Source organism: Odontesthes bonariensis, chromosome 23, assembly GCF_027942865.1.
Source record: "Odontesthes bonariensis isolate fOdoBon6 chromosome 23, fOdoBon6.hap1, whole genome shotgun sequence".
In the NCBI taxonomy this organism is placed as follows: domain Eukaryota; kingdom Metazoa; phylum Chordata; class Actinopteri; order Atheriniformes; family Atherinopsidae; genus Odontesthes; species Odontesthes bonariensis.
In genome coordinates this window covers 8,609,727-8,637,002 of record NC_134528.1, presented here as the reverse complement: position 1 = coordinate 8,637,002, position 27,276 = coordinate 8,609,727, and the positions used below count along the sequence as shown (strand labels likewise).

Genomic DNA, 27,276 nt, shown 5'->3' with positions numbered 1-27,276 from the left:
TTTTGAAATTCAAACATTTATTCCCCCCCCCCCCCAATCATAATGTATAAATACAGAATTTATAATAAAGATATAATTTGGCCAACAGCAAGACAAGCCTCTAAAAAGTACAAATAAATCTCCTTCTCTAAACTTTTCTGTGACGCAACACACTCGATACCTGAAAAGTGTGTTTTAATTTTCAGTCACTTGCAGCTATTTCAACGGCATTGCTCAAACTTGCACAAGAGATGTGATCGTCTCAGTGTTAATTCTTTATAAGCAGTGATTGGAGATGAATTCAGTTTCAGGGTCAAAACTTTGATCATATGAGCTGCTGAGTCCTCAGTCATCACAGTGAGGGATTCAGACCTCTGTTGAAACTACACACAAATCATCTGTGATCCCGAAAGAGAGTGAAACTGCACCGTGGCTGTGATTCATCTTTACAAAATACACCAGCTATGTGAAAAGGCACTTTTCCAGAAAGCAATGACTAATGGGAAGAAAAAAACATGAACATTTTGCTGTTATTATACATTTTCATTTTCTATATATGACGGTGAATGACACAAGATTCAGTCACTTTAAGTGATGCAAAGCAACTAATACTGAAATCAGTCATCAACAACAGCCCGTCCTTTTTCACACCGTGGTCAGACTCATCAGAAACTATTTCTAAGATGCTAATAAACTAAATGATAAGGCTGCTAATTTGGTATATTGTTCTTACAGTGAACAAATATCACAAAAAGACCAAAACCAACGATAAATTCACCTAATTGAGTGTTTTGTCTTCAAAGTTCAATGAGTGACGCACTCCTATTCAAACGTATTCATCTGCAGCTGAAAATAGTCCCAAACAGATCAACTATTCTCTTATTAAAGTAACACTCAATAGAAATGGCAAGAGGTTTTAGGCAATAACTGAGCCTTAATTTGTTGATGAACTTTGTAATAGTGAGGCAGGCTCTACGTCTCCAGTTCGAACCAAAGGGCAGGAAGGTCCAATGGTTGATGGTAGTTTGATTTTAAATAAGTCAAACCTGATCGCAGCAGCTGCATTTCATCACTGGGATGTCATGCATTATAAGTCCAAGATATGTGTGTGTGTGCGTGTGTTATCAGACACACACACACAGAGGATAAATAGCCTGTACTTTACTGCTGCTGTGCTGAGGAGCGCACCCAACATTTACATGAAACCGGAGAGCGATAACGATCTAATCCTGATCACTGTGTGAGGGAACAGTTCTGACATGTTTTCATTTAGGTCACTGCAGCGTTGCTGTAATCCAACACAGCTGCGCTGTTTTATGTCTGGGACTTTGCGCTCCAAGTAACAAATTATCCACTAATTGGAGTTTTATGGGCAGGCTGAGAAATAAAACAACTTGAATTTTCTGATCTCCAACCTGGAGAAATAAATATACAGTACATGAAAAAAAAAAGAACGCCACAATAACTTATAATTCCAAGATGATATGAGCATGGTGTCTCAATTGACTATTCTTACAGGGATATTTCAGTTTCTTTTTGTTTTTCAGTGGAGTTTTATGAAGTATTTATGATTGTTCAGTCGGTGCGTGCCAAAGTCGTGGAAGGGTCCTTAATGGCTGCCGTTTCTACATCATCTAATATAGCAGAAGGACTGTTCTAGTCCCTTTATTCTGTGAAATTTCAAGGATGCTTCCGTCTATGCTCAATTTTCTCAAAACACACCAACAATCCAAAATGGTGGAGATGCTGCAGACATTAGACAGATCTGGTTGTTTTCACATATTTGTTGACCGTATGCAGTTTCTAGAATTGTAATGTGTTCCATTAAAAGACAACAAAGTTTAAATTTGACAAGAAAAACAGCTTTGAGGCTGCCAGCTCACAGACATGAGCTGATGAAAAGGCATTTTCCAACTGTTGTGTGTGTGTAAGTTTGCTCACTCGTAAGGACTGTTCCCTTACATGTTTTTCGAATGCAAGGAAGGATTCTTTTCTTGTCTTAACATAGAAGAACCCGTCCTACCGGGGAAGCATCCTCGACTTTGAGAAACCCTCCACATCTTACCTGCAGTGGACAACAGTCAGAGCGCTTTCAGTTTGGAGAATCACGATTACTGATTGGGCGAGATCAAGCTTAAAACTACATAGAAGAAAGTCACGATAAGAGCAAAATTTGCAACATCTCATACAACTCAAACCTCAAAATGCTCAGTTGCTCAATCGAATGCTATAAATTGTGTCACTTCTGCATGGTAACTCGGCCCAGGCTGCCACATGTTGCAACGCAGACTGTGTTGCCACACAGATGTTCAGCTGTTGAGAAAATGTGGTGACCAAGCAAACAACTGTCTGATCAAATTTTTTTTAGGCTTGACTTAGTGAAAAAGTCGCTCTTTTGTTGGTTCTGTTCTGAGCAGCTTTTAGCTTAGCTCGATTCTCCAAACTGAGAGCGCTCTGATCTTCTACGAGTACTTCACACAACCCCACTTACAAAATATATGCCTTTGAAATAAAAAGAAATGTGTGCTTTTCTGTTTCTTCTATTCAGAGAACCCCAGCCCTGTTGACGGAGCCCAGATTCATCACAAAAAGTGCAACAGCAACATTTGTCTACAAGTCCAAATAAAGTAGTGTCACAATTCAGTGCTGAAAATTGTACACCTGTCACGTACGTGTATGCTGACTCTTTTACAAAAATGGCCAAATAAAAGCTGGCAATATGCACATTACAGCTCACCGCTCTTATAAGGGTTGATTCAATGACATGAGCGGATTGTTAACCTTCCTGGTTTAAATCCAGAATGAACTGCTATGACAAGAAGTTCTGCTAAAAAAAACCTCTTCATTTGATTGTAAGTTCTGTGCTTTTTGAGGTCTTTCCAGGGTTTCCTTTAAACTGTTTTTATGAGCAGTGAAAATACACCTTAAAGAAAACATCACAAACTCACAAGTTCCCACTTTTGAGGGTCCACGATACCACACACGTACAGGCACGTGGAAGTCAATTTCCATAAATAACAACTCTTAAATTGTATTTTATACTGCATATTTAAAATACATATTTGCTCTTTAACAATATATTTATATTGAATTTCAGCATAATTGAAATAATTCTTCTAAATTAGTTTTTTTTTGTGTTTATTTTTCTTTTCATAATCCATCGTTAGCCTTAAATTAATCTTCTTTACATTTTAAGAATCAGATTATCTTTTGCACTTTATTTCCCAGAGATTAACATACTTTTTTAATTTAAAAACAAAACAAAAAAACAACCATAGTTTTGTACTTTTGGATTGATTTAAGTGTTTGTCTGTCCTTCGCATTGTGTCAGTCCCTTCTGACATATTCTGAATGTCAAAGAAGGTTTGATTGATTCATTAATAGTGTTTCTTCAGTCTTTGTAAGAGCTTCCACATGTTGATAGGATGTAGAGCTGCTGCATAATCAAAATGTCAGTCTGATGAATGAGATAAAACACTTGTGTCTAAGATCAGAACCAGACGAAAACAATCGAGGCGCCATGTGCAGCGCAATGTTTACACTGTACACTGCAGGAACAGTGAAACAATAAGGAAACAATGGAGCCAAACTAAATATTGCCAATCAGCACAAAGATGCAAAGACCAGGTCTATTGGAATAATCTGTTCTGGAAAGATAAATCAAAGTAAGGATTGTCTGGCCACAGTGTGGAGAATACCTTTACACCAGCTGTAAAGCATGGTGGTGGAAGTGTTATGGTTTGGGGTTGCCTTGCTGCCTTAGAAACTGGGCAGCTGTCAGTCATCGATATGTACGAGCATGAATGTCAAAGTGCTTCAGGATAACAAGTGGCTTCCTCTGCAAAAGTTGGAGTTGAACTCGAAGTTTGAATTGATAATGACCCAAAGCGGAGTAACAGATCCACAGAGAACTGGATCATCAGAGAAGAAATAGATGTTTGTGGGACGACTGAATCTCACAAAAATGCTACATGGGGATTTCAAACCAGCATTACATGCAAGGAAACCTTCAAACATCTTGCATTTGATGGAATTTAGCATGGAAGAGTGTTAGAATATTTCAGTGAGACTGATAGACAAAGGGGACAATCCTGTGTACTTCCATTCTTACTTTTCCTTGTAATTTCTGTATACCAATTTTATCTATAGGCACTGTTTTAAGGGGAATCAAACTGTTAGTTTGTCCAAAAAAGGAAAAAAAAAAAAAGCCAACATTTTTCATGGGATGTACTTACTTTAACAGTGGAGTCCACAGCTCATGGGCACTGTGATGCTTTATATCAACACTCTGTTCATTTTGGTTTTTAGATGTTTGTTAGACAAATATAAAATAAAGCTTTATAGTTTAACTTTTTAATGAGCGAGGTCACTGCACCTACTCATCATAATCAAACGCACCAATGAAACACTGTTCCAGCAAACATCTAGAAATCTTTTGGAGTAATTTCACAAACATCTTGGCTTGATTAAATAGATACTAAACCTCATATGCGACAGATTGTGTGATCATGTAAATAAGATCAGCAGCATTTTGTAATAAACAGTACAATCACATCGTTTTTTTGTAAGAGCACATCTGTTAATTTTGGTATGTAACTTTAGACAAACAGCGCAAACTGTTTGCCAAGCAAGCTGCCCCAAATATTACGAATCATTTTTTAAATCTTTCCGACCCCGGGTGTGACGTTTGTTAACGGTGACCCGCGGCGTGAGCAGGTTCAGACGCTGGTGATGTACTCTGCCCCGTTGCGCGAGGCCTTGTCTTTGTCTCCCTCTGTGGGCACGCTGCTGTACTGGCAGCCAGGAGAGACATCCACCACGGGCCTCACCGGGTCGGGCCTCACCGGGTCGTGCTGACCCTGCTTTGACGCCTTGCTCTCCTTTTTATCCAGCCAGTAGAATGCAACTATGAGGAACACGGCGGATGAGGCAACAACGGCGCTGCAGGCAAAATAGACGAAGAAATACTGTCCTGTCCTGTCCACCAGGATTCCTGTCAGAGAAAAACAAAAATGAGCATTTTTTTAGCACTCCTGGACGGGATGATGGTACTAATGGCTTTAACTGGAACAGTTCCAGTACCTTAATTCCTTTTAATTGATCAAAAATAAATCTATGACATTTAGAAACTAAAACTTTATATTTATGAAAATGACCCATTTATTTTCAGTGAGGTTCATTTCTGATACTCAGTGTGCCATGACAGGAATATGCCACAAAAAAGAGTAAATCTGTAAAACAATAAGAAAATAAATGAGAAAATGTAAAGACCAATAAATGAAATATACGAGATACATTTGGAAAATATGAAATTTCAGTTAAAAGCATTTTAGTTCATTTTAACCTTTATCCATGTTTGTATTTATTATCTTTTTATTTTCAAAAATCTTCTATTACATGCATGTAAATTACTATAAATCTTTCTTTTTATTTAATTTTCATGAATTAAAAAAAGATGTAATTTAGTTTAATTTGCCTCCAATTTTTTTATCCTCAGTTTAATTTTTTAAACTTTCTGCTCATCACTTTTTAATTTTTTTCAGCAATATTTATTCATTCTTTTAGGTATTCATCTTTAAATTTCCATATTAATTTATTCTTTTAGTTATTTGTCTTTAAATTTCCACATTCATAATTGTTTTAGCTATTTATATTTATATTTCCACATTTATCTATTCTTCTAGTCATTTGTCTTTATATTTTTTCACATTTATATAATATTTTGTATATTTATTTTTTAAGGTATTTGTCTTTTATTTACATTAACATTTATTTTAATATTTATCTAGATATTTCTATGTATATTTCCACAATTGTTTTCTTCTTTTTTTTTTTTTACAGAAGAGTAAAACGCTTATTTCTGTGTCTTTTTCTTTTGGACCATGGCGCTGCTCTTGACACAGTCGATCACAACATCCTCTTACATGCACTGGGGAGGTACAGCATAATAACAGCTTTCATCCACCTTATCAAATGAAAAAATGTTGAGTTTGGTCAATAACCACAGGTCTAGCTTCTCTTCTGTAAAATATGGTGGCCCTCAGAGGTCAGTTTCTTATTACTGTTCTGCTGATAACATACAGCTATATTTACCAATTAGAGCCTCACATCCTAATACGAGTTCACTTCAAGATGTTAAACACTTGTTGTGCAGAAATTTTCCAAAACTAAACCTCAGATAATTCTAATTTGTTGCCAGCAAATGGCTAAAACAAAATTTGACGTCTGAAAGAACTGCAGTGTTTGGTTTGACGTAAGCCTGAAGTCTGGAGCAGCACATCACAAAACATGTGCAGTCATGCTTTTATCAGCAAGGAAGTGTTTCTAAAACACCCCCCTATCACAGAAAGACAAACAAACCAAATTACATGCTTTTCTCTCCTTCACTATTGCAACACCAAATTCAGCTCCAGATTCTAAAGAACTCAGCAGATTAAGCAGGAACCAAGAGAAGCGAGCAGGCCTGTTTAAACCTGTTTGCATTGGCTTCCAGTGCACTTTAGAACAGCTGTAGATATCTTAAAGCCATGTGTGACCTCTCACCTTCATATGAGGCTGTGTGTAGACAGAGATCCTCAGGCAGAGTCTCAGCTGGTGATGGAGCATGCAATCTATGCAACAAGGTGCCCGAAGAAGCTGGGTCAGCAGTAAGCGACCTCTTATTCCTCTTATTAAACTTCTTCTTAAAACATATTTTTCTTTGAGACCCTTACCTGATTCTACCCGACTCTTATTGGCTGATTGGAATACTGCCCCACTATTTCACATCATGTATCGTTGCAGAGTTGAGTTGTTTTTGTTTTTATTTGAATATTTTCATCTCCTGCATGTGCTACTTTGTGATAAATGTTAAGAAAAGAGCTGTATGTATGTATTATTGTAATTATTGATTAATGACATAACACTGGAGGCATAAATTAATGCCAGTTCATGATCAGATTATCAAACCATTTTGACTTAATGGGATCAGGTTCAAAATAAACTGATCATCAGTTAAATAATATTGATTCACAGTTACATTCTAAATGACCGATGAATTGAATTGAATTGAATTGAATTTCAGAGAAAATAGTTTATTATGTACATCTACAGCAAGTTTGAGAAAACCAACTGGTTTTAAATATTCACGTAACTTCCTCTCATGGTCTGTGGTTTTGTTTTTTTCTTTAGTGCGGACGTTGTCTTCTGGTTTTTGATCTTTCATCTCATGCGTCTTAGTTTCTTTCCGGTTTAATTTCAAAAAGTCTTGTTTCCCTTTCAGTGGGTTTTCGTTATCAGCGTTGCTTCACACCACCGTCACAAGCAAAGATGGTCCATCAAAGCACCCACTACATGATTAAAAAGTTGTTACAATCTCAAACCCATCATCAAATTAAACTCTGGCCTGAAATAACAAACAATATAATCAACATCACAAAGCAGGTTTGCATCGTGCTGCAGTTCCATTTGTCTTGTGCAATACTGTTGATGTTGGCTTCTTTTATCTTATAAAACATTATTATGGTTATTAATCAGTTTTATTAAATGCTTTCAGAGTTTTTATTAGTATATAAGAGCAATATATTTTACGAGAACTACTCCCTTTCAATTTCATTTTAGACACCCGTTTGATTCTGTGTGGATGTGTCATGAATAATCTTTTTTTCATTCTTTTTTTCAGCTCATATGTACACATATGAGCTTATTTCTGTGTCCTGTTTATGCCGATTGCTCCTCAGCTCTTTCCACGCATCATCAACCTGTGTATACATGTACACATTGGTCGGTTTTATGTGTTATTTGTCATCTTATAAATCTTTCAGCCATCTTTAATTTCCCACCCTTCCAAGTATTTTGATAAGCATCTGTCTCCTGCGTGTCTGCATTCGGATCCTCCTTCAGATAAATCTGACCATGAAATCCTGCTCATTTTACTGCATGTAAATTCATGTCTGAAGTAAGAGGGAATTTCAAGGTGCCACAGCACAGACAGGGAGTCTTATAGCAGAAAATCCAGAAAACTAAATGGGAGATAGAAGAGGAGAAGAGCTGGAAATAAAGACAAGAACATCTAAAAAGGACAGAATGGGTGACAAAAACGAGGATCTTGCAGAGAACAAAGTAAACCGAGGGAAGGAAAATACTAAACAACATGTGATGACAATCAACAAATACCTGAGTGGTAAACACAAAGTTTACCACACAGCCTGACGTTCTTTGTGTCGCCCGACTCAATAAAACCTAAAACATGCATCAACAAAGACAGGCAGTATGATTCAGGTGATTCTGATCTTTCTTTGTAACCTCAGGCTTCTCTCTTCAGGCGCTGTGTGTGCTCTTACAAAAGAAGGGCATTTAAAAAAAAAAAAGCTGCAATGTTGTTGCAATCAAGACAAAAGACAAGAAGAGGCTGCAATAAAAAAAAAAAAAAATGTTGGTTATGTAAAGTTGCTGCACGTAAATATCTCAAACTTTTAACTAAATACTGTAGAAGTGGGTTTTCCTCTGTAATAAAGCCTCCTCAATCTCAAATTTAATTGACTGTATATCTTATATAGACTTACAGACTAAGACTAATGAATTATATAAAACACCTACAACCCACACTGACTCATCAACAGACTGTACGGTTCCCATGGTAACATGACACACAGCCTGCAAAGAGTCTTACTGTAACTGGAATGGTAGCACTGAGCTGGTTTCACATGTAATGTATTCCCATAGTTGGGAATTATTCATCGTTTTTAATTCCACATGCTAAAAAGATGTCACTGCATTATGATTAAATTTGATGAATGCCTATTTTCACTGACTGACTTGAAAGATCGTGGTTTTAATGACTGATATTCACTCAGTTTTTGACAATCAACATGATGCCATTTACAAACTGTTTCACTCAGATTTTTGCTGTCTGGGAAAGATGGTGCTTTTCACACACAATTTATTAAAAGATCCTGAACATTAACTCCTCCAGAGCACGTTATGAGTTTAAATTAAATTAGTCTAAATTGAAACTAAGGTAATCTACCCAGATTAAAAGAGAGCCACCTTTGTGACCTTGAAAACTCCGAATTGAGGCTCAACAAATGCCATTCATCTCACTGCTTGGTACACCCCTCTGGTGGGAAACAAGGCAGAAAGTAAAGCTTAGAGTAATTAACTAAAAAGGAAACAACTAAGCTAACTAAGGAGCAGAAATGATGGAATTCCAAAAAACAAGGCTAACATCAGACAAAGAGATGAAAAACAAACAAGAAAACGGAACAAATAAAAATGATTTTTTTTAAAAAACAAGCAGTGAAGCAGCATTATTTAACCAATGATCTGTTAATGATCTGTTCTTTTCTCAGACAACTAAATGCGTCTGAAACTGTGACTGAAAATCAGACCATTAAAAAATGGTTTTAAAAGGCTTTATAGAATTGATTTTAAACTTTTAATGTTGGTTTTTAAAGCTCTTAACGGCCTCGCCCCATCGTATTTATCTGAGCTTTTAACAGTCCGCCATCCTGGTAGAGCTCTGAGGTCAACAGATCAGTTTCTGCTGGAAGTGCCCAGGTCAGAATACAAACCCTGGGGTGACCGAGCCTTTTCCCAAAGCTGCCCCCAGGCTCTGGAATAAGCCCCCCGTCCAGCTGCGTCTTATTTCTGACCTGGGCCTCTAGGCTAAAAACCTACTTATTTAGGATTGCTTTTAATACCCAGTAGTATGACGATACTTTTATCTTATTTTATCTTATTTGATTTTGTTGTATTTTATTGCTTTCACTGTTCTTTTATTCTCTTTATTTATTACCTGCTGTAAAGCACTTTGGTACACTGTAAGGATTGTCTGTAGAGGGCTGTATAAATAAAGTACTTTTACATTTACATAAACAGTAAGACCCTGTTGCTTAAAGCATTTCCAGGCTGTCGCTCTGCTCTAATAAAATCCTGAATTTATAACCGCAGCCTCATCTGACAAAATGGTCAATAAATTGATTCCCCTCCCAATGTATATATACTGGGGCGAAGGAGGGTAGTTAACTTACCAAGTCGAGCTGTAACCGCAGCTGTGATTATTTGTTTCCTTGTATAAATCATAATCTTGGGAATTTATCACACCTAAAGGGGGTAATAATAACAATACAACATGTCTTTGTTTTAGGGGACCACCAGTCAAAGTGTCTGGGGACCATTATTGACCGTCTTAAGTGCCCAAAAAGGGGAACATTAAATTTAAGGTATAGTGGAAAGTGTTCTCCTCCATTTCCCATGAAATATCTACAGTAGTTCTTACCAGCAAAACAAAACATCCATCTTTTCTATGACAGCTTCCTAGAAAAATAGGCTGTTTACTTCCGAAAAGAAACCATAAACTGAGCTAATCATTTTCCTCTTATTGACGACTACCAGATAGGTCAGATGTTCTGCGTGTGTGAACTGATCCTGTTGTGCCCCGTCACTGTGGTTATATCACTGCTCGCCTTAAGGAGCTGCCAGATAAACATGCACAGCATAACTGTCATCTGAGCCCAGAGGCAGAGCCTCTGCCTTTTCACCTCTCTGCTGGTAGTCACTGCTCCACACACTCATTTCCTTTGTCCACCACGTAACCATCCAGATTTACAGAAAAAACATGCTGACATTTGCAGAAACAGCTGCCTTCGCAGCATGTTGCCAATCACATAACCCACAAGTGCAGACGTGCACACCAGGACATGCAATCATAGATGAACTGTGTGTTTTTGCCATTTATGGCTCAGGGCGGAAAAACTGTAGGAAATAAACTGTACTGATCGAAGCTCAGAGAAACTTTATAAAACACTACAAAATGGGAAATCTTCACAAATGTGATGAAGCAGGCACACAAGAATAAAACTACAGACAGGAGCTGCACAGACAGCTACAGTTTGTTGGGTTTATGGTAATATACAAGTTACTGAAGTCTACTATCCATTAAAAGTAATAGAATCTGAACTAATATGTAAGTTTTCAGTTAGTTTGTTCTGAAATATTTATATCATTCATATAAATTAGCTGATAGACCTGTAAAGCTCTAGGATGGACCACAGACTCACTGCATGCTTTACTTTAAAAGGTGGTCAATTTCCTCAGGCTGAAAAAGGAATATCAATCTTGAGGATGATAAGCTGTATATGTTTCATCTGTATATTTCTCTATTTGTTCTTGTTCTTTGCAATTATGGAGCTTTTAGTGCCAAACTCCCATTTGTTTCTTTTGTGTCTGTCCAGATGAATCTGCAGCAGAAGTTCAGCAACACAAAGAGGGATGCTGGTTCTGAAAATACCCACATATTCTGGCTTCTAGACAGCTCTGAAGTCTCGTTTTAGCGTCAGTCTGAGAGTTTCAGCTGTATTGTTACAGAAAAAGAAGGCTGTGGATTTCATATTTTGCACTTAACCCTCCGGAGTCTGTAATATAAAAGTCAGAGACTGCGGTGCATGCTGCCTTTGCGGACCGATCATAAGCTCGGTAAAGTTATACTTCTTTTAACTGCCCTTGCGCTTGCGTCTTGCGCGTATGTTAATGGCTCGAGACGTTTATACTTCATTTTGCTTTGTCGGCGGTTGCGTGTGCTGCGTGGCGATTCACCGCCAGGACAGTAGGTGGAGTAGCGGGTTTTTTCAATGACAAGCCTACTATGATTAAAGGAAATTCACCGCCAGGATCTCTTCGAGTGGATTCATGCTTCTTCTTATTGTAAATAGCCGGTATTTTGTCAGATTTTCAACACTTTGGGGGTCTAAACGACTACTTTCTCGCCTGAAAATGTTTCAAATGTTGCTAAAGTTATATATTTACAGAGTTTATAGCTTAAGGGAAATCAGCTTTTCAGGCCGGCCGATTTCGGCTCGGGCAGGAGTGAAGTGCACTGTGTGTAAACGCTCTGCATACTGTCAGATCGAGTATGCCGTTTTCAAGTAGTTGGCGGTTTCGAACACAGCCAGTGGCTTGCGCTTGCGTCTTGCGTAAAGTTTAGAAAATTGAGGTGACACATGCAAGCACGCAAGGGGGGGCTTGCAACCGCGCAAGGGCTTGCGTTGCGTCTTGCGTTGCGTCTTGCGTTACCGACTATAAACCAGGCTTAAATCTCAAAACCCACCATATACACCACAGACGTCTTTTACACAAAAAAACAATGTAAAGGCATGAAAGAATTATTTCTCTGCGTGATTTGTGATGCCTGCAAAGACTCCTGAGGGTTAAAGTGTTTCAAGGAGGAAATTCTTTAGGCGTAGAAAGTAAAAAGCAGAAGGAATGACAAAAAGAAGCAAAACGTGTTCCAAAGTTCACCTTAAAAAATGCAAGCTTATCTATCCAAGTACCGGTGACACAGATTTTCTTTTCTCCTTTCTTTAGTTAAACAAAGACAAAACTATTTGTGGACAAATAAGAACGGTTAAAAATCTAAACTCAACTTCAATCTGTAATGTTAAAAACTACAAACCAAGCCAGAAATCTGTGTGTCATTATGGACTATTATGGATTATGGACCTGAAGAATATTTCAAGGATTAACGGACTAATGTGTCAGAGTGATTTAGAAAAGCTGCTCCATGCATTATCCTCAGTAGACTTGATTACTGTAACAGTGTATTTACTGCTCTGCCTAAACGATGGATCAGAACGCTGCTGCTCACCAAGACCAGAAAAGTGAATCATATCACTCCATCTTGGGTCTCTACACCGACTTCCTTCCATCACATAATTCATTTTAAATTGCTGTTGTTTTTTTTTTTTATAAAATTTTAAACAGTTTAATCTCAGATCTTCTGGTACATAATGAACCTTTAGTGAGTTACTGAGCATCTGGTCTAGTCTGGTTAGCTGGTTCTACCCGTTTATGCTGATCTGGTCCTATGAATTTTCTACATAAAACGATATCTGTAAATCTGCAAAACTGTTTGCTGAAAGAAACTCCATCTACATGTTCTGTTAACAGAGTGACTGTGCATGAAACTGCCATTTTATCTGTCCTCTAAATCTCCCTTTGTGCACATTACCTGCCAGTGGAGGTCCAATCAGCAGGGTGATGCTCTCCATCACAGCCAGCAGACCCAGAGCGGAGGGAAAGCGGTTCATCTCCACAATATCCATGAGGACAGTAAACATCAGGGACCCCACCACGCTCATTGAAAGCCCGTACATGATTACATAAGTCAGCAGTACATTGAAGCTGGGCCCGAAGCAGCAGATTCCATTACTGAGCCCATTGACCAGCAAAGCTGAGGCAAACACATAAATATGTCGCCCTTTAAACCAGGGCATGTTGAAGATGATGCCAAACGGTGGCCGCACCACAATGTTGACGATCCCCAGGATGGAGAGCAGCAGCGCGGCCCGGCTCTGATCCATGTTGTATGCTGTGGCGTAGGGAACCAGATACACCAAGGGCACCACAAACCCGAGCATCATCCAGGTGATGCCAATGGCATAGACACAGTAACGCGGGTTGTTGCAGAACTGATCGAACGCCATGTGTTTTCTCAGGCAGGCCAACAGGCAGTTCCCTATAGTCCTCATCATCCCTTTTTTCTTCTTCTCACTCTTCTGGTCTGGAGGAGGAGGTCCGTGGTTCATCAGCGGCTGCCCGCGATGCTTGTTGGGCTGAAGAGGCCTCATCACAGCTCCACACACGCAGCTGTTCAGCAGCACGGCCCCCAGAACAAGAAAGCTTCCCCTCCAGCCCAGCTCTGTGTGGAGGTAGTTTCCCAGGAAAGGCAGGGTGCACAGTCCCAGCGCTGTACCCGTGGAGGACATGGCGTTGGCAAACGCACGACGGCGCACAAAGTAGTGTCCCATAATGGTCACAGCTGGTTGGAAGCTGAAGCAGAAACCAAGTCCTGTAACAATGCGAGAACACAGTCACTTTCACCTCCAGAGAAAGCAGAGATGGTCTACAAAGATTAAAGAAATATGCACCTAAGGCTTTCTGCTTACCGCTGACATTTGGTCTTCAACTCAGACCTTTTTGCTGCATGTGACTGTTGCTCTCTACCCCCTCGTCCTGTCAACTACCTGTTACCATCCTTTAAGGGTTCAAAATTACTGATAAGTATCTTTATAAAGAGGAAAAAGCTTTGAAAAAACACTATATTTTAAATCTTGGTCTAAAAAAAAAAATCAGTTTTCTGGAACCACAGCAATACAGAAAAGTCAGTCCATCGCATAAGATTTTAACAAACCTCCAAGGCAGATAAACTAATTTGGGAAAGAATTTACAGTCTTCATAGAATTAAATCAAATCAAATGTTTTCAACTTTTTTTATTCGGGGTCATATACCAATTTCGTGGCCAAGGAAACACTTTTGAGAACTTTTGTTTCATTTCAACATATAGAAAATGTGAAAATAGGTGCACTTGGACCTTAAAGTTACATTTTTTTGTAGTTACAGATCCAATGAGATGGCAAACAGAGTGCTGTTATCATATGAAAACACAAGCTCGTGAGGAGACCCCCTCCTGAAAGGCCTAGTTTGCTCTCATCGGTCAGCTCCACTTGTGTGATCAGACCCTGCACACCGATCCACATCAGCTATACTGATATCTGAAATTCAAGAAGGCGATTCATTGAACGCAACCTCTTGTAGAACTAATAAACGCCGCTTAGTGCATGATGAGTCGTGAGGACTTTTCATTGCTTTTCAAGACCCTAATAAACCCTAAAATACTTTTAAATAAATTTTTAAAAATGACTTTTTCCTTTGCTGGTGGATAGGAGATATGGTATGCATTACAGGACTTAAGCTTTGAATGTGATTTCATGGGGACTTTCATGTTTAAAGCTGCATTAAGTGATTTTTTTTGGGGCAGCTTCAGTGGAAAAAAATGCAATAAAAAGCTACTTTGAATTTACAGTTATCTGAAAAATGATTTCCTAGCTGGTTTCTGACTGCATCTGCTAGTAATGGACATCTGTGTGTTGCCATGGCCATCAGGTGTCAGCTGTGAGGATAAATCCACCGTGTGTTTGCCGACCTGTAACGACCCCGGCCGTGATGTAAAGCTCGGTGATGGAGCGGGTGAACGAGCTGGCAGTCATTCCAACCCCGCTCAGGACTCCGCCAAACATGACCGTCGCTCGGCAGCCAAACTTCTCCACCAGCACGCTACAAAGGGGACCTGTGGAACAGATTTAATGCTCTTAGGTTGATGCATACCAGAGCAGAAGTGAGTTGAGGCTTACGAAGCAGAGGAGAGGCTGTTTTCTTAGTCCTGTTTCACATAACTTGCTCAGCTGTAATCTGTAACGGCTGAACGACCTTTCAAACGGACAGCAGATTTAAAGGATGTTTGCTCTGTGATTTGTGTTTCGCACCCATGTATGCACACAGCACACCTTTCATTCAGCTGCTTTTGATGTGTGCAACTTACAGTTTAACAGGATTTTGTTACGAAACCATGCCCATTTACTGGGCTGAGCAAACTTAACGTTTATAGCTTGTCATATTGGTCAACTGGTACTCATAAATAACCTGTGAGTGAGGAGGAAGTCTCTGTGAATGTCACTGAGGGGGGGGGGGGGGGTTAAATTTAACTCGGTCTGACTTTGTTGTGGGGCAACAGGGAAGGAAGGTATCAATGTGGTTAATAATTAGACCTTAACTGAGTCAAACACGAGTGTCAGGGTGCTTGAAAACATTACAGTTAATACAAATCTTTAATTGTTTAAGGTCATGCTGACACTTTAGCTTTAGGGTCATGAAATGTTACAGTTTTAATGGCAAGAAGTCGATTCTTCAGCTGATGAAACGGAAAGGAGGTGACTACTTCATGCAGATTAATGAAGATAAACCTGAAGTTTTTGCCTCATTTCTTTCTGCTCTGAATAATCTAAAAGATCAAAGCATTCTTGTCCCCAAAATCCACCAGATCTGCAAATACTCCCGTCCTGGTACTCACTTCTAGTTTGGTTAGACAGAAATAGAATTAAAGGATTAGTTTGGAATTATTCTTTCAAGTGTTTTCTGCCTTTCTGTAATAATTCAGGCCCATACAGTCTAAAACTGGCTTTTAATGTCATTGTAATGCTCTGGTTCTGCTTTTAAATGCTTTGAAACACAAACAGGATTTATTTCAGAGGCCTCAGGGATTTTTTCCATTTGCAGAGCTTTTGTTATAGAAACCACCCGGTCAGAATAAAGGGAAGACACTGTTTTGCACTGCAGCTGAAACCCAGGTGTTGCACTATCATGTTGCCACTTATAGTAGAGAGTATTTATTTTCAGGAACAGGGAGAATATCACACATCACTTGCAACCAGAACCTCAAGAAAGAAGAAGCAGAACAGTACAACCTGCTCTGCACAATCGTTAAGTAGAAACAACAGAAAAACAAAGCAATTTCTTTTCTCTTTTTTTTTTTGTATTCTGACACTGAACTTTGTTAAAGACAAAACATACATGGAAAGTAACAGAGATTTGCATGCAAAAGCCAAAGGAAGCAAAAACATGAGCTCTAAGTTACATGTTTATACTTTACTTTCAGGTCAGAATCAGAATGAGAATCGGCTTTATTGGCCAGGTTTGACTAAACAAACAAGGAATTTGACTCCGGTAAAACTTCACAATCTAATGGTCACCTAATGGTTACTTGCTGTTCTCTGAAAAGATTCTTCAACTCAAACCTGGCAGCTCAATAAAGACGGAACCCATCAGGAAATGCAGGAAGGAATGTAGAAGGAGAGGAATTTAGGTTATATGGCGTTGTGACGGCACCGACCAGTACAAATTGTTTTGATGTGACCACCAGATTCCTCCGATAGAAAGAGTGATTACTGAGCACCATCCACGGATTCAATGTGAATGGAAAGCTTCCTTTTTATCGCAGATCAAAAACTTGTAAACATTTAAATCGATAGTGCATGTCACTTTTTGTGGCTGCTGTTGGGAGTAAAAAAGTTTTAGAAAGTGAATCAGAGATAAAACACTGGAGGTACGTTCATCTCCTCTTTTTTCCTCATAGATGTTATCATATAATTTATTGTCATCTAAAAAATAAAGCACATGCACCTCCTTCAGTTCTAAGGCTTTACATATGACATAATAAAAATAATCTGGTCCTTAGCAGGTCTTAACACGACATAAATGCAACCTCAGATGACAACAACATATGATTTATTACACTGCGTCATTATTCATTAGAATAAACCAGCCTTACTTCTTTCATAGAATTCAATAAAGAGAATAAACAGCAGCCAGGTGCTGCAGTGAGTCTGAGCAGCTCTATAAAAGAGGAGGTGATAGTGACAACTTCACGACTTTAAGACCTGATGAGGACCAGATACAATTTATTCATGTCTTGACGGAAAATCTTAGAACTGAAAGATGCTTCCCTCCCATGACTACACCTGTCACCAAGATATTCTTTAAAAAAATGTTGCTAATCCATGTAATCCATGTAGTTCTGCAGCACTAAAGCTACAGATGCTCCATAAATATTCGACAAAAAGTGCTTTAGATACTTCATAAAATGCAACCCCATCACATTGTTACATGGAAGTTATATAATATATTAGAGGTAATACAGAATATTATTTTATTATTAAGGTTTGTCACTAAAGAAAAAAAGGAAAAAAAAAAGGATAAACAAGTTCAATATATTGTTGGCACAGGCTGCTAAAACACACCATCATGTCCTCATATTCATCCACATGAATAACAGGTAAAATGACTGGATGAAGTTTCCACAGCAAGGAGTTGTGGGACGGAATAATCTCCTTTCTCTCATCAAGGATGGTCCAGTGTATCGTATGCTAACGGAGAAAATGAAGGAAACATCTGAGCTCCTTTCCTTAGCACACGGGGAATTCGAACAGCTGCTTAGACACTTCCGTGTCGTTTCACTCAATTAGGACGGCTCCTGGGCAAAATAGAGGATTTGACCAGACCCCAGGACTGAGATGAGGACTGAGACTAAAAAAACATTGCTGTCATGGGGTTCTTCTGCATTTTTGACTGATTTTTTAAATCAGGAAACTTACAAGGAAATTGGCTGCACTGATTACACTCAGCAAAAAGTAGCAGCACATAAAACTTCTGGTCATAAATCTACATTCTGCTACACAAACTTGCCAATCCATGATTAACGTTTACCTTCTTTCTCTTTACTGACTTTAAAGGACCTTTTCCCACCATAAAGCTAATATTTAACCATTATAGGAAAAAGGATGCTGACATCACTGACTAGACTAATATACTTTTAGTGAATAATATCCTGGACTAAGAAAGGAAGACTACTAAATGTCTAAATTCTTATGAAATCAGCTACATTTTTTCATCCTCTTATCTCATTTCCTGCCTACACACAAAAGGATTCACAGGAAAACATCCCGTGTTATTGACCTATTTACTCTCCTGCAAATGTGTCAGTGCTGTGTTGTTCATACTGACCGACCGTTTTACTGCTACTGACCAACATTTAACTGGGAAAATAAAGTCTGGGTTTCTGTTTACGACTGCAAGTTTTAAGAAGTCAGAAGAAACGCACGGTCGCTGTTATCACCAGAGCTGTTTAGAGGGGTCGTGTGTTGACTATAGTCACATCTAAAGGTACAAATTGTGGATTGCAGACAACTGAACACCCCCTATCCACATCAAAACTCTGAAAAACTGGCTTCAAAAACACATTAAAGGTCAGCCTTAGAGCCAGTGTTTGTTTTGTACCTTCTGAGCTCCTGTATTTTTATAGTGGTGCAAAATGGCAAACACTGAGCAGCATCTTTGGATATAAACAGCTTGATCGTAAGGATAACGACAATATTTCAATAATTATTATTTTTACAAAACATACTTAAAAATCATATTTGTAAAAATAGACTCCACCTGTGCCAATAGGTGGCTCTAAATGTTCAAATATGGTAATTTCTGGTTCTAAACAATGATAGCAAAAGCTAAAAATTGACCGAGCTTCAGCATTTCAAAAAGCACTTCTTATTAACAACCTTTAGGTGTGATATGACATCTCGTACTTCCGTGAAGAGAGGGAAATTATTTGCTGAATTGCGACAACTGCGGTCATAACTTATCAAAACAGAATTAACAGCAAAAGCTACGGTATATAGTCCTTTTCTGAGATAAGGAACATTAAATACTAAACATGGAGAAGCAGCATTTAGCTGTTATGCTGCAAACAAGTGGAACACACTGCCAGTGGAGATTAAACTTTCACCAAATGGAGACATTTTTAAATCCAGGTTAAAAACATTTCTTTTCTCATGTGTCTATGCATGAAATCTGCACGCTATCTTTTAATCTATCCGGACTGTTGCTTGTTTTTAAATTCATTTAAATTATTTCATTTGTTTCTCTTTATATTCTTTTATGTATTTTTTAATGCTTCTTACACTCCCTGCTGCAATGCTTTTATTTTATGTGAAGCACTTTGAATTGTTTGTACATGAGATGTGCTATACAAATACATTTGATTCGATTTGATATGATAAATGCTTCATTAGTCTGTTGAAGCGGTAGCTATGTTATGGAAAAGCTGGTTGATTCCTATGAGAAGTTATATTTTATGGCTTCAGAGTCTGGATCAAATTGTTTAATTGGATAGGTTTCTAAATAAACTAATCTAATATTTGCTCTAGGACAAAAGTATTCAGACACTGGAGTAACGATAGCACAAAGTTGTGCAGAGGTTGGGAAACTAACTTACTAAGATCAGTTATTAGCATCATTAGCTGATCGACTGGGTCAGTTGTAGCAATAAAACCCCAGAGTTTATGGATTCATGAAGGGTGCACTTCATTTTTTCTGAGTTCAACATTTCATCTTGTAAGGAATGAAGGTGCGATTTCATCGTTTCAAAGCAACACGGTGTCCCTTTAAGGTTTACCTGGATTAAATTACGCTCTTAAGCCTCATGCAAGGTGTGCTGAAAGAGGGTTTGTTTGTCACTTTAAGGTTACCACATCTCTGTAAACATGAACTGTGGGTTGTGGGAAATAAATGTGCTGCAGTTTCTCAAGAAATAATCTTCTCTAAACCAACATAAACACAGCAAGACCGATAAAACACCCTCAAATTCTCATTCTCTGCTTTCACGCCTCCCAGGAGGATAACAGCAGGTACAAATTAAAACTATCCCACTGGGGGAATAAAAGGAAAAAAAACATTCAAGTAATGTTTTGTAATTAGTTCTGCTAAAGAGATCTAAAGCACTCTGGTTCATCAGTTAGTTTAGTTTCATTTAAATAAGCAAAGCGGGTTTAATAAGGCCAAGTAAGATGGAATGAGTAAACATAAAGTTGAACTTTAACTAAAAGACAACCGTGGCTCTGTTCATTTCCTGGTCTCTCTGCTTTACCTCCTGCGTGAAGCATTGACGTCATGATGGAGGGCACCCAGGACGTTTCGCTGTTGGAGGCTTGGAATTCATTCTGCAGGTCTGTGTAGAAGATTCCCACACAGGAGGGGAACCCCAAGGTCAAAGCCAGGACCATGATGGTGGAAACCAGCACCGCCCAACCCCAACCGCCATCTGGAGCCGTGACTGCTCCAGCTCCAATTCCAGTTCCAGCCCCGGGGTCTCTGCTTTCACTCCCCTGCCCCCTCTCCTCGCACTCACATTCATTGGGCTCCTGCACTTCCTCGTGCTCGGTGCCGTTGGCCAGCTCAGAAGCCTTGGAGGCCTCTGAGGCGAGACGATCATCACTCGAGCCCCCGATTCCATTTCTCTGAGTCATTTTCTGACTGGCAGCACAGGCAAGGCTGCTGTGTTAGCTCTACTGGGAATGTAATCACTTTTGCTGCCCATGTCACTGCAACTTGCTGCGTCCTTTAAGGAGACCTGTAACCACAGAAAACAAACAAACAAAAAAAAAACAATTTATCAGGCTGTTTAGAACAGAAGAAGAGGTGGTTTTCGTGAGGTGTAAAATCAGGCTGTAGGGGTTAGATTTCAGCCCAGACTGGGACGTCTAAACCACTAAACTCCCATGTCATGTTGAAATGTCTCAGCTATTGGATGGATTGATTGATTGATATGTAAGCAAGCTTTTCCAGCCCCACAAAGGATTAAATGTAAAAAGTTAAATGTTAAACTTTGATGGTTCAGAGGCCCTAAACCAGCATGTCAGACAAGCTGATTGGCCAGTTATCAGGCAGCTGCCAATCACAAGTCATTTCACTGATGTTAAGTGACTGAAGATGACCTATGATACATGAAAAGCAGGCCCAGTGTTTTCTTAAAATGTTGACCAAAGATTAGAGAATAATATCAAAAGAGGCTAAGAGTGTAAGAGGCTACAAAAAGACAAACAAGGACTTCTTTTGTCGTGGATAGGACAGTGCAACCGGGTAGCATTGGGATACACAGAGTAATCCATATGCATCTGCTACAGATAAACATACAGCTACCCATTTAAATCCAGCTGGCTATTTTATGACACAGTTTAAAAGATCTTTATGTGCTCAATTCATGATAAAAATCAATAAATTACCCTTTTTTACTTTGCACGTTTTGCTGCACGTTCATCCTTAAGACACAACACAAACATAGGACATGTCAGAATAACAATATATAACTAGTTATGGGTCGCACACATACTGTGATTTTATTGTTCATGATGTCCAAGAATAAGTCTATTATTTCACGTTGACCAATTAAGAACACAAATGTCAGCTATAATGTTTTTCAAGTGAAATGTGAGCATCAAATGGATGTGATTGAGTATAAATGAAAGTAGAAAATCCAGAGGCCACCAAATCCGAGCTCTTAAAGGCAATATTCTTTTTCTGGGGATGAATACTATATTTCCAAACTTCTCTAAATGGCTACTTTCTCTGTATTGGATAGCTGCTCTATATAAACTGTATGAAATTAAAGTCTTCTTCCACTAAAAATCAAGTTTTAACCTTATCAGGTGATATATTTTATGTGTTACACGCAGGGGCGTAGCACCAAATTTGGGGCCCCAGGAACAACCACTACCATGGACCCCCCCCCCAAAAAAAAAAAATGGGTAATCCCATTTTTCACCAGTGTGGAATTTCGCCATGGAGACTTCTTCCTTCCAGAGATAACCTTCACCTTAATAGTAGCATCCATAACATTTAAAGGTGGGGTAGAGGTTCTTTATCTGGAGCATTTATTTACATACTGCTTGAAATACTTTTCACACCCCCATTGCAACCAATAAAATTAAAAGTTTTAGTGGCCTCCAGAACGAACAATCCAGGAAAAACACTATCCAATCCTACTGAACGGACCGTTCACAATGATTGGATACTGATGCTGTCTATCAAACTGCAATCTGCTCCTCCCTCCCCCTCCCCCCCCCTGTGCGCGTACCCTGCTCCGTGAACGAATTACGCGTCCAGAAGCTTGGCAGGAAGCTAAACTAGAGCCAGCTTGGCTAGCACCTAGCATTATTAAACGTATAGTTAGCATATACTAAATACGGCAATGATCGATGCTTGCTGTCAGAACCGCGCTCGTGCACCTTCGTGCTCGTGAACAAGCATTGCGCGTTCATGTACTCTAGAGGCGTGGCTTCGAGGGAAAAGTCTGAATAAAGGGGTTGGGACTTTTGACCTGTGTATTTTCAAAATGCAGCTTCGCTGGACTCAAAATCCAGGATCTCCTACCCTACCTTTAACATTTTAGCATTAAAACTACTGACAAGCTCATTGACTGAACCCCCGGACAGGGCAGGTGTTAAAGAGAAGACCTGGTTAAATATCTCACTACTGTTTTCAGTTATACACCGTTTTGATGATGAAGTGAGGGAAATTTATTGCGCATGTACAATCAAAAGTCCGCCAGAGGGGGCGGACTAAACCAATGCGCACTGATAATGGGGGTGTCTGATATAGATTATAGCCTATTTTCAGGCTGGGATATACATTTCAACAGATGTATTTCCAGAGAACATTGGATTTGCATAAATTACCAATATATATTGCCATTATTTAAAAAATAATTTTTAAAAAACGAAAGAAGGAGAAAATTTCCCTTGGGGGCCCTCCCAGGGGCCCCCCCTGTTGGCTGGACCCTGTGAATCAGTCTGACTTTTCCCCCCTGTTCGACGCCGCTGGTTACACGGTATATCGTGAGAAAAAGCAGCCATCGATGCTATGGCCAGGGTTAGTGGAGTACCCTCCTCATCCTCAGGAAGGGGAGACAGTCTGTTTATTGTATGCAGATTATTTTCAGGAACTAACCCCGCCTACATGTGAGGTGGAGCTGTGCTGCAAGGAACTGACGAAACAAGTCAGCAAGCAACGAGAAGTTAGCACAATCTAGGTGGAGAAGAAAGTAAAAGCAAGGCCGAATGAGCGAATCCCCACAGCTGTGGACATCCAGGCTTTTTAAAGCTCTTCTAGCTCCAAAGTTTCCATCTGAGAGGTATCTCAGAGGGCAAGAAGAGTTGGAAACTCTAAGTTTTTTTTGTTGTTGTTTTGTTTTTTCTAAGTTTGGTGGTTAAAAACTTTGAAATGTATCATTTTCAGGAACCCTGGTGAGTGTTTAAAGGGGTTAATAACTGTCAGAGTGAGTCTTTAAAGGCCTAACATCTTAATGTGAAAGTGTCTTCTGTTCTATGGTCAGGTAAAAGACAAGAGGGGTCAGTGAAACTATGATCTACTGACCGGGGGGGGGGGGGCATTAAGGGGAAAAAGATATGTTGAACACAGCTAATAAATATAGAAATACTTTTTAAAAAATGCCCTTTAATTTAGTCTTGCATAGGATGCCGAGCCTTTTCATCCCTTTTCTAACAGAAGTCTATTCTGGATATTTGGATTCCTGATAACAAATGTTCCACTGGACGTAATCTCACCTCCCGGAGCCTCTGAAATGGGACGACAAGTTTCCTTTTAAGAGCTTTTCACAAAGCTGCTGAGAGCAGCTTTTAGCTGGGGACAAGCAGAACTAATCAAAGAAAGTTCACCCTGTTTCAGGAACAGACTGCTCTGACAAGTCTTTGCTCGTAAATCCATCCTTGTTAGAAAATTAGATGCAGCATTGTTTTGAGTGGTTGGTTCTTTGGTATTTGGTATTTTTCCAAAACACTTAGCAAACAGGTGGATTAACGGCAGTGATTTCTGCCAGCGTCTGCCAAATGCATAAACATAAACATAAATTAAGAGAAAAACAGAAAAGTAAAGTATTTATTTTCTTCAAATTTCATCAAATTAAGTGCATATTACTGACTTAATGTGTAGAGAACTTCAAAATCACAAGTTAAACCCTCTATTTTCTTTCAAATCTTCTTTACAGTACGTAAACCCCCAGAGACTACAGCATGTCGAGCACATTTCCTGTGTAAGGCCATCACGTATCAGCATTTAAAAAACAGAAAATGACTGGACATACAAGACTTTATTCCTGCAATTCAACATTAACAAAAAAAGAGGTCTGACGAATCTTAGGTCAAATATGCCAGCGGGAATACGAAGACAATCTGGTAGCACAAGACTAACATGAGCATGTGAAAACCAATGAATGAATGGCCCTCTGTGCTAATGTGCCTGTAAAAGAAAACCCCAAAGACACTCAAAACTATTTCCACATATACCAACTACTGAGCCGAGCAACATCTTCTACGATTATTTTACCAAGAATATAAGTCCTGTGTCCTCTGTGGCCAAAGTGGACACCTGCATAAAACATCAAAATAAAGTTTAACAGCTTTGACTCAGTTTTTTTACATCATTTTCAGGATTTCAGCGTTTTAAATTAATCTACAAATCAAAATTCAAAGTTCAAAACTAAATGACATGCTCTCTGCTCAGAATACAAAGTTCAGTGCTCAAGACAATAAGCTCAAATTAGTTCACAACCTGAAACACACCGAATTTGATCAGGTATTTGATATTAAAGCATTCTTTTTGTTTCCGTAAACTCAAAACTCATGCGTTATTGCCTTGGACAAACAATATTTCAATATTATATTTTTTTCTCTTTTTAAGAGCATATTTGATTGGATTCCGGCTGATATAGTGGTTTGATTTTAGGAGTTATATCTGTATTTTCACTGCCAAATATACATTATTATGAAAACAATGCTTATACGATCCACAAAACATTACATGTGGTCATGTGATGTCATCACACTGACCCAGCGGAGCACTAATATATATACTAAACGGAATTTAACAGAAAAAGAGCCTCACTGATATAATAATTCTGGCCTATCCCAGATATGTTGTAGCACATATCTGTTGATATGAAAAGCAGTTTTTTTCCAGAACAAAAAGCAGAAAAAGTAAACTCTCCAGCAGAGTTTCTCAGACTCTACAATAATCTTAGCACCGTACAGATCATGTAGCAGAGACCAGGCAAATGTTTGGGTGAAATCAAGTGTCTTCTTGTTTGTGAAATGCCTTTTTTCAGAGATAATAAGCACTGACCTCATAATATTCCCCTTTTTAAAATAACTCTGACACAGTTTCTATGCATAAAAATAACATTGACCGGCGTATCAACTTTAGAATTTCTACAAATGGGCATCAGCCTCAAAACCGCAGTATATGTCGGGGTGCTTTTGACAACCTTCTGACGTAAGAGGAAATCAGGGGATCATTGCTTAGATGGGATGTTTGGATCATTTCCTGAGTGAAGCTAGATAAATGGTACAGTTTGTGTCAAATTAACATTTGGGAATGCCTGGACACACACCTCATGTCCACATTAAGATGACTGACTAACCACACCTGACCACCTCCTCTTATTGCCACATGATTCCTTCTGATATCTTTGTGCTTAGAGATAGATATGAGATGATATATTAGAGCCGACTGTATTTACACTCACTAACAGGTGCTACTTTAACAAGATAATCAGTTACTTCACCCGTTGATAGTTTTACTGTCGTGTATAAAATATAAACCTCTCTTACTAAACATGTTTTAATTAAAAGTTGAGCATTTTGGTAAGTATTTATTTTCATGTAGAAAGATAGGGTGCACAAAGACGCTTAATGTCTGTATACGACAGCTACTGATGTCTCACTTGAATTTTCATAGTTTGTCTTTGAACCATTTTTAATTAAATGTAGCTCGTTAAAGACGTGCAGTCTATTTCTATTTCTGTTCAGAAAGTGTCAACAAACCCCCTTCTGTGCTATTCAAGTTTTGAAATGGTTGGTTTGCTCTGTGACTCAGAAGTTAATGCTCAACAGACCGTAATACAGTATAATAGCAATTGAAAACATTTGCCAATATCTTCATCTTAAAAATGATTATCGGCTTTGAAATTTATGATTATTTATGGTTTATGTGAACCAAAATGCTAAATTTCCCCCTCTATATATTGAGAATGAACTGGATCACTGGGGGGAAACTAGGGCCTCACTCATCTGAGAAACATGAGCAACAAAGCAGCTTAAGACATCCTGTTTTCTTCATGCACTCTGCACATGCTGCAAGCGCGCTTGTACGTCTATTAATTTCTCCTGGGGGGCAATACACTGCATTTATGATTTATGGTCTTTAATTGTATATAAAGGTGAAGCTAAGCTGCTGATCTTTCATATGGGACAGCCCATGGCAGGATGGGAGGGTTGCTTACTCTGGATCAAGCAGCGCACACTGTGCGTTATGAGCCTTAAATATTTACTCTGTCCACATTTAATTTGCATTAAAGCACAGGCGATTTTCCACTCACACACACGTGGAAACTCGTCACTATTTAAGTACTATTTTACGCAAAATAACCCGGATACACAGCCCAAACCTCACCACAGCCCGGAAAGGTCAGACTGGACTGAGTGTCATTCGCTCATTTTTGATCATTTTTCCAAACGCGCCACGTTTCCTTTAATTTCCGCTGATCCCGTCAATGAAATCCCACGCTGACAGATAAACAATGAACATCACTTCCACAGCAAATCGGAAGCGACCATACCACCAGCCTCTTCCGTGAATTTGTCACCATTTTTAAACACACAAGCTGTTTCCACTCGCCTGTTTTGCGCAGATAGTGTAGGTCCGGTCCCGGTGTGACTGCTCCTCACAGGGTCGCTCCTCGATGACTGCCCGACCAACAGCGGCCGTCCGTCCGTCGGTTTGCTCGTCATGGACCATCAGCGTCCACCGTGGGCGGAGACAGGAGGGTGAGATGCTGGTACGCAGGCAAAGAGCCCAGCCACGCCTATGGCGGTTCTAAATAATGAGCTGAAAATGTGGACACTATGTACAGTTCTCGAAAAGAGAGCTGATCATGTAACAGCAGTTCTGTGTGTCCACGGCAGCTGCTTTAAACTGATACTGCACCTCACTGGAAATTGGAAGTACTTCACTTAAGTACAATACTGTGCAAAAGTCTTGATCCCCACCCTCATTTCCTGATAAATTACCTGGGAAAGCAG

General features: G+C 39.1%; 1 protein-coding gene across 1 annotated transcript; it reads right to left on the bottom strand.

Moving 5' to 3' along the window:
- slc16a5a (solute carrier family 16 member 5a) lies at nucleotides 1-27,143 on the bottom strand. Its single transcript, XM_075458288.1, has 5 exons — nucleotides 26,873-27,143; nucleotides 20,271-20,753; nucleotides 14,940-15,083; nucleotides 12,965-13,804; nucleotides 1-4,972 (listed from the first exon to the last, which is right to left on the bottom strand). The coding sequence occupies exons 2-5, from the start codon at nucleotides 20,647-20,649 to the stop codon at nucleotides 4,698-4,700; spliced, it is 1,638 nt and encodes a 545-aa protein (XP_075314403.1). The 5' UTR covers nucleotides 20,650-20,753; nucleotides 26,873-27,143; the 3' UTR covers nucleotides 1-4,697.
- Between the last annotated feature and the right edge of the window lie 133 nt (nucleotides 27,144-27,276).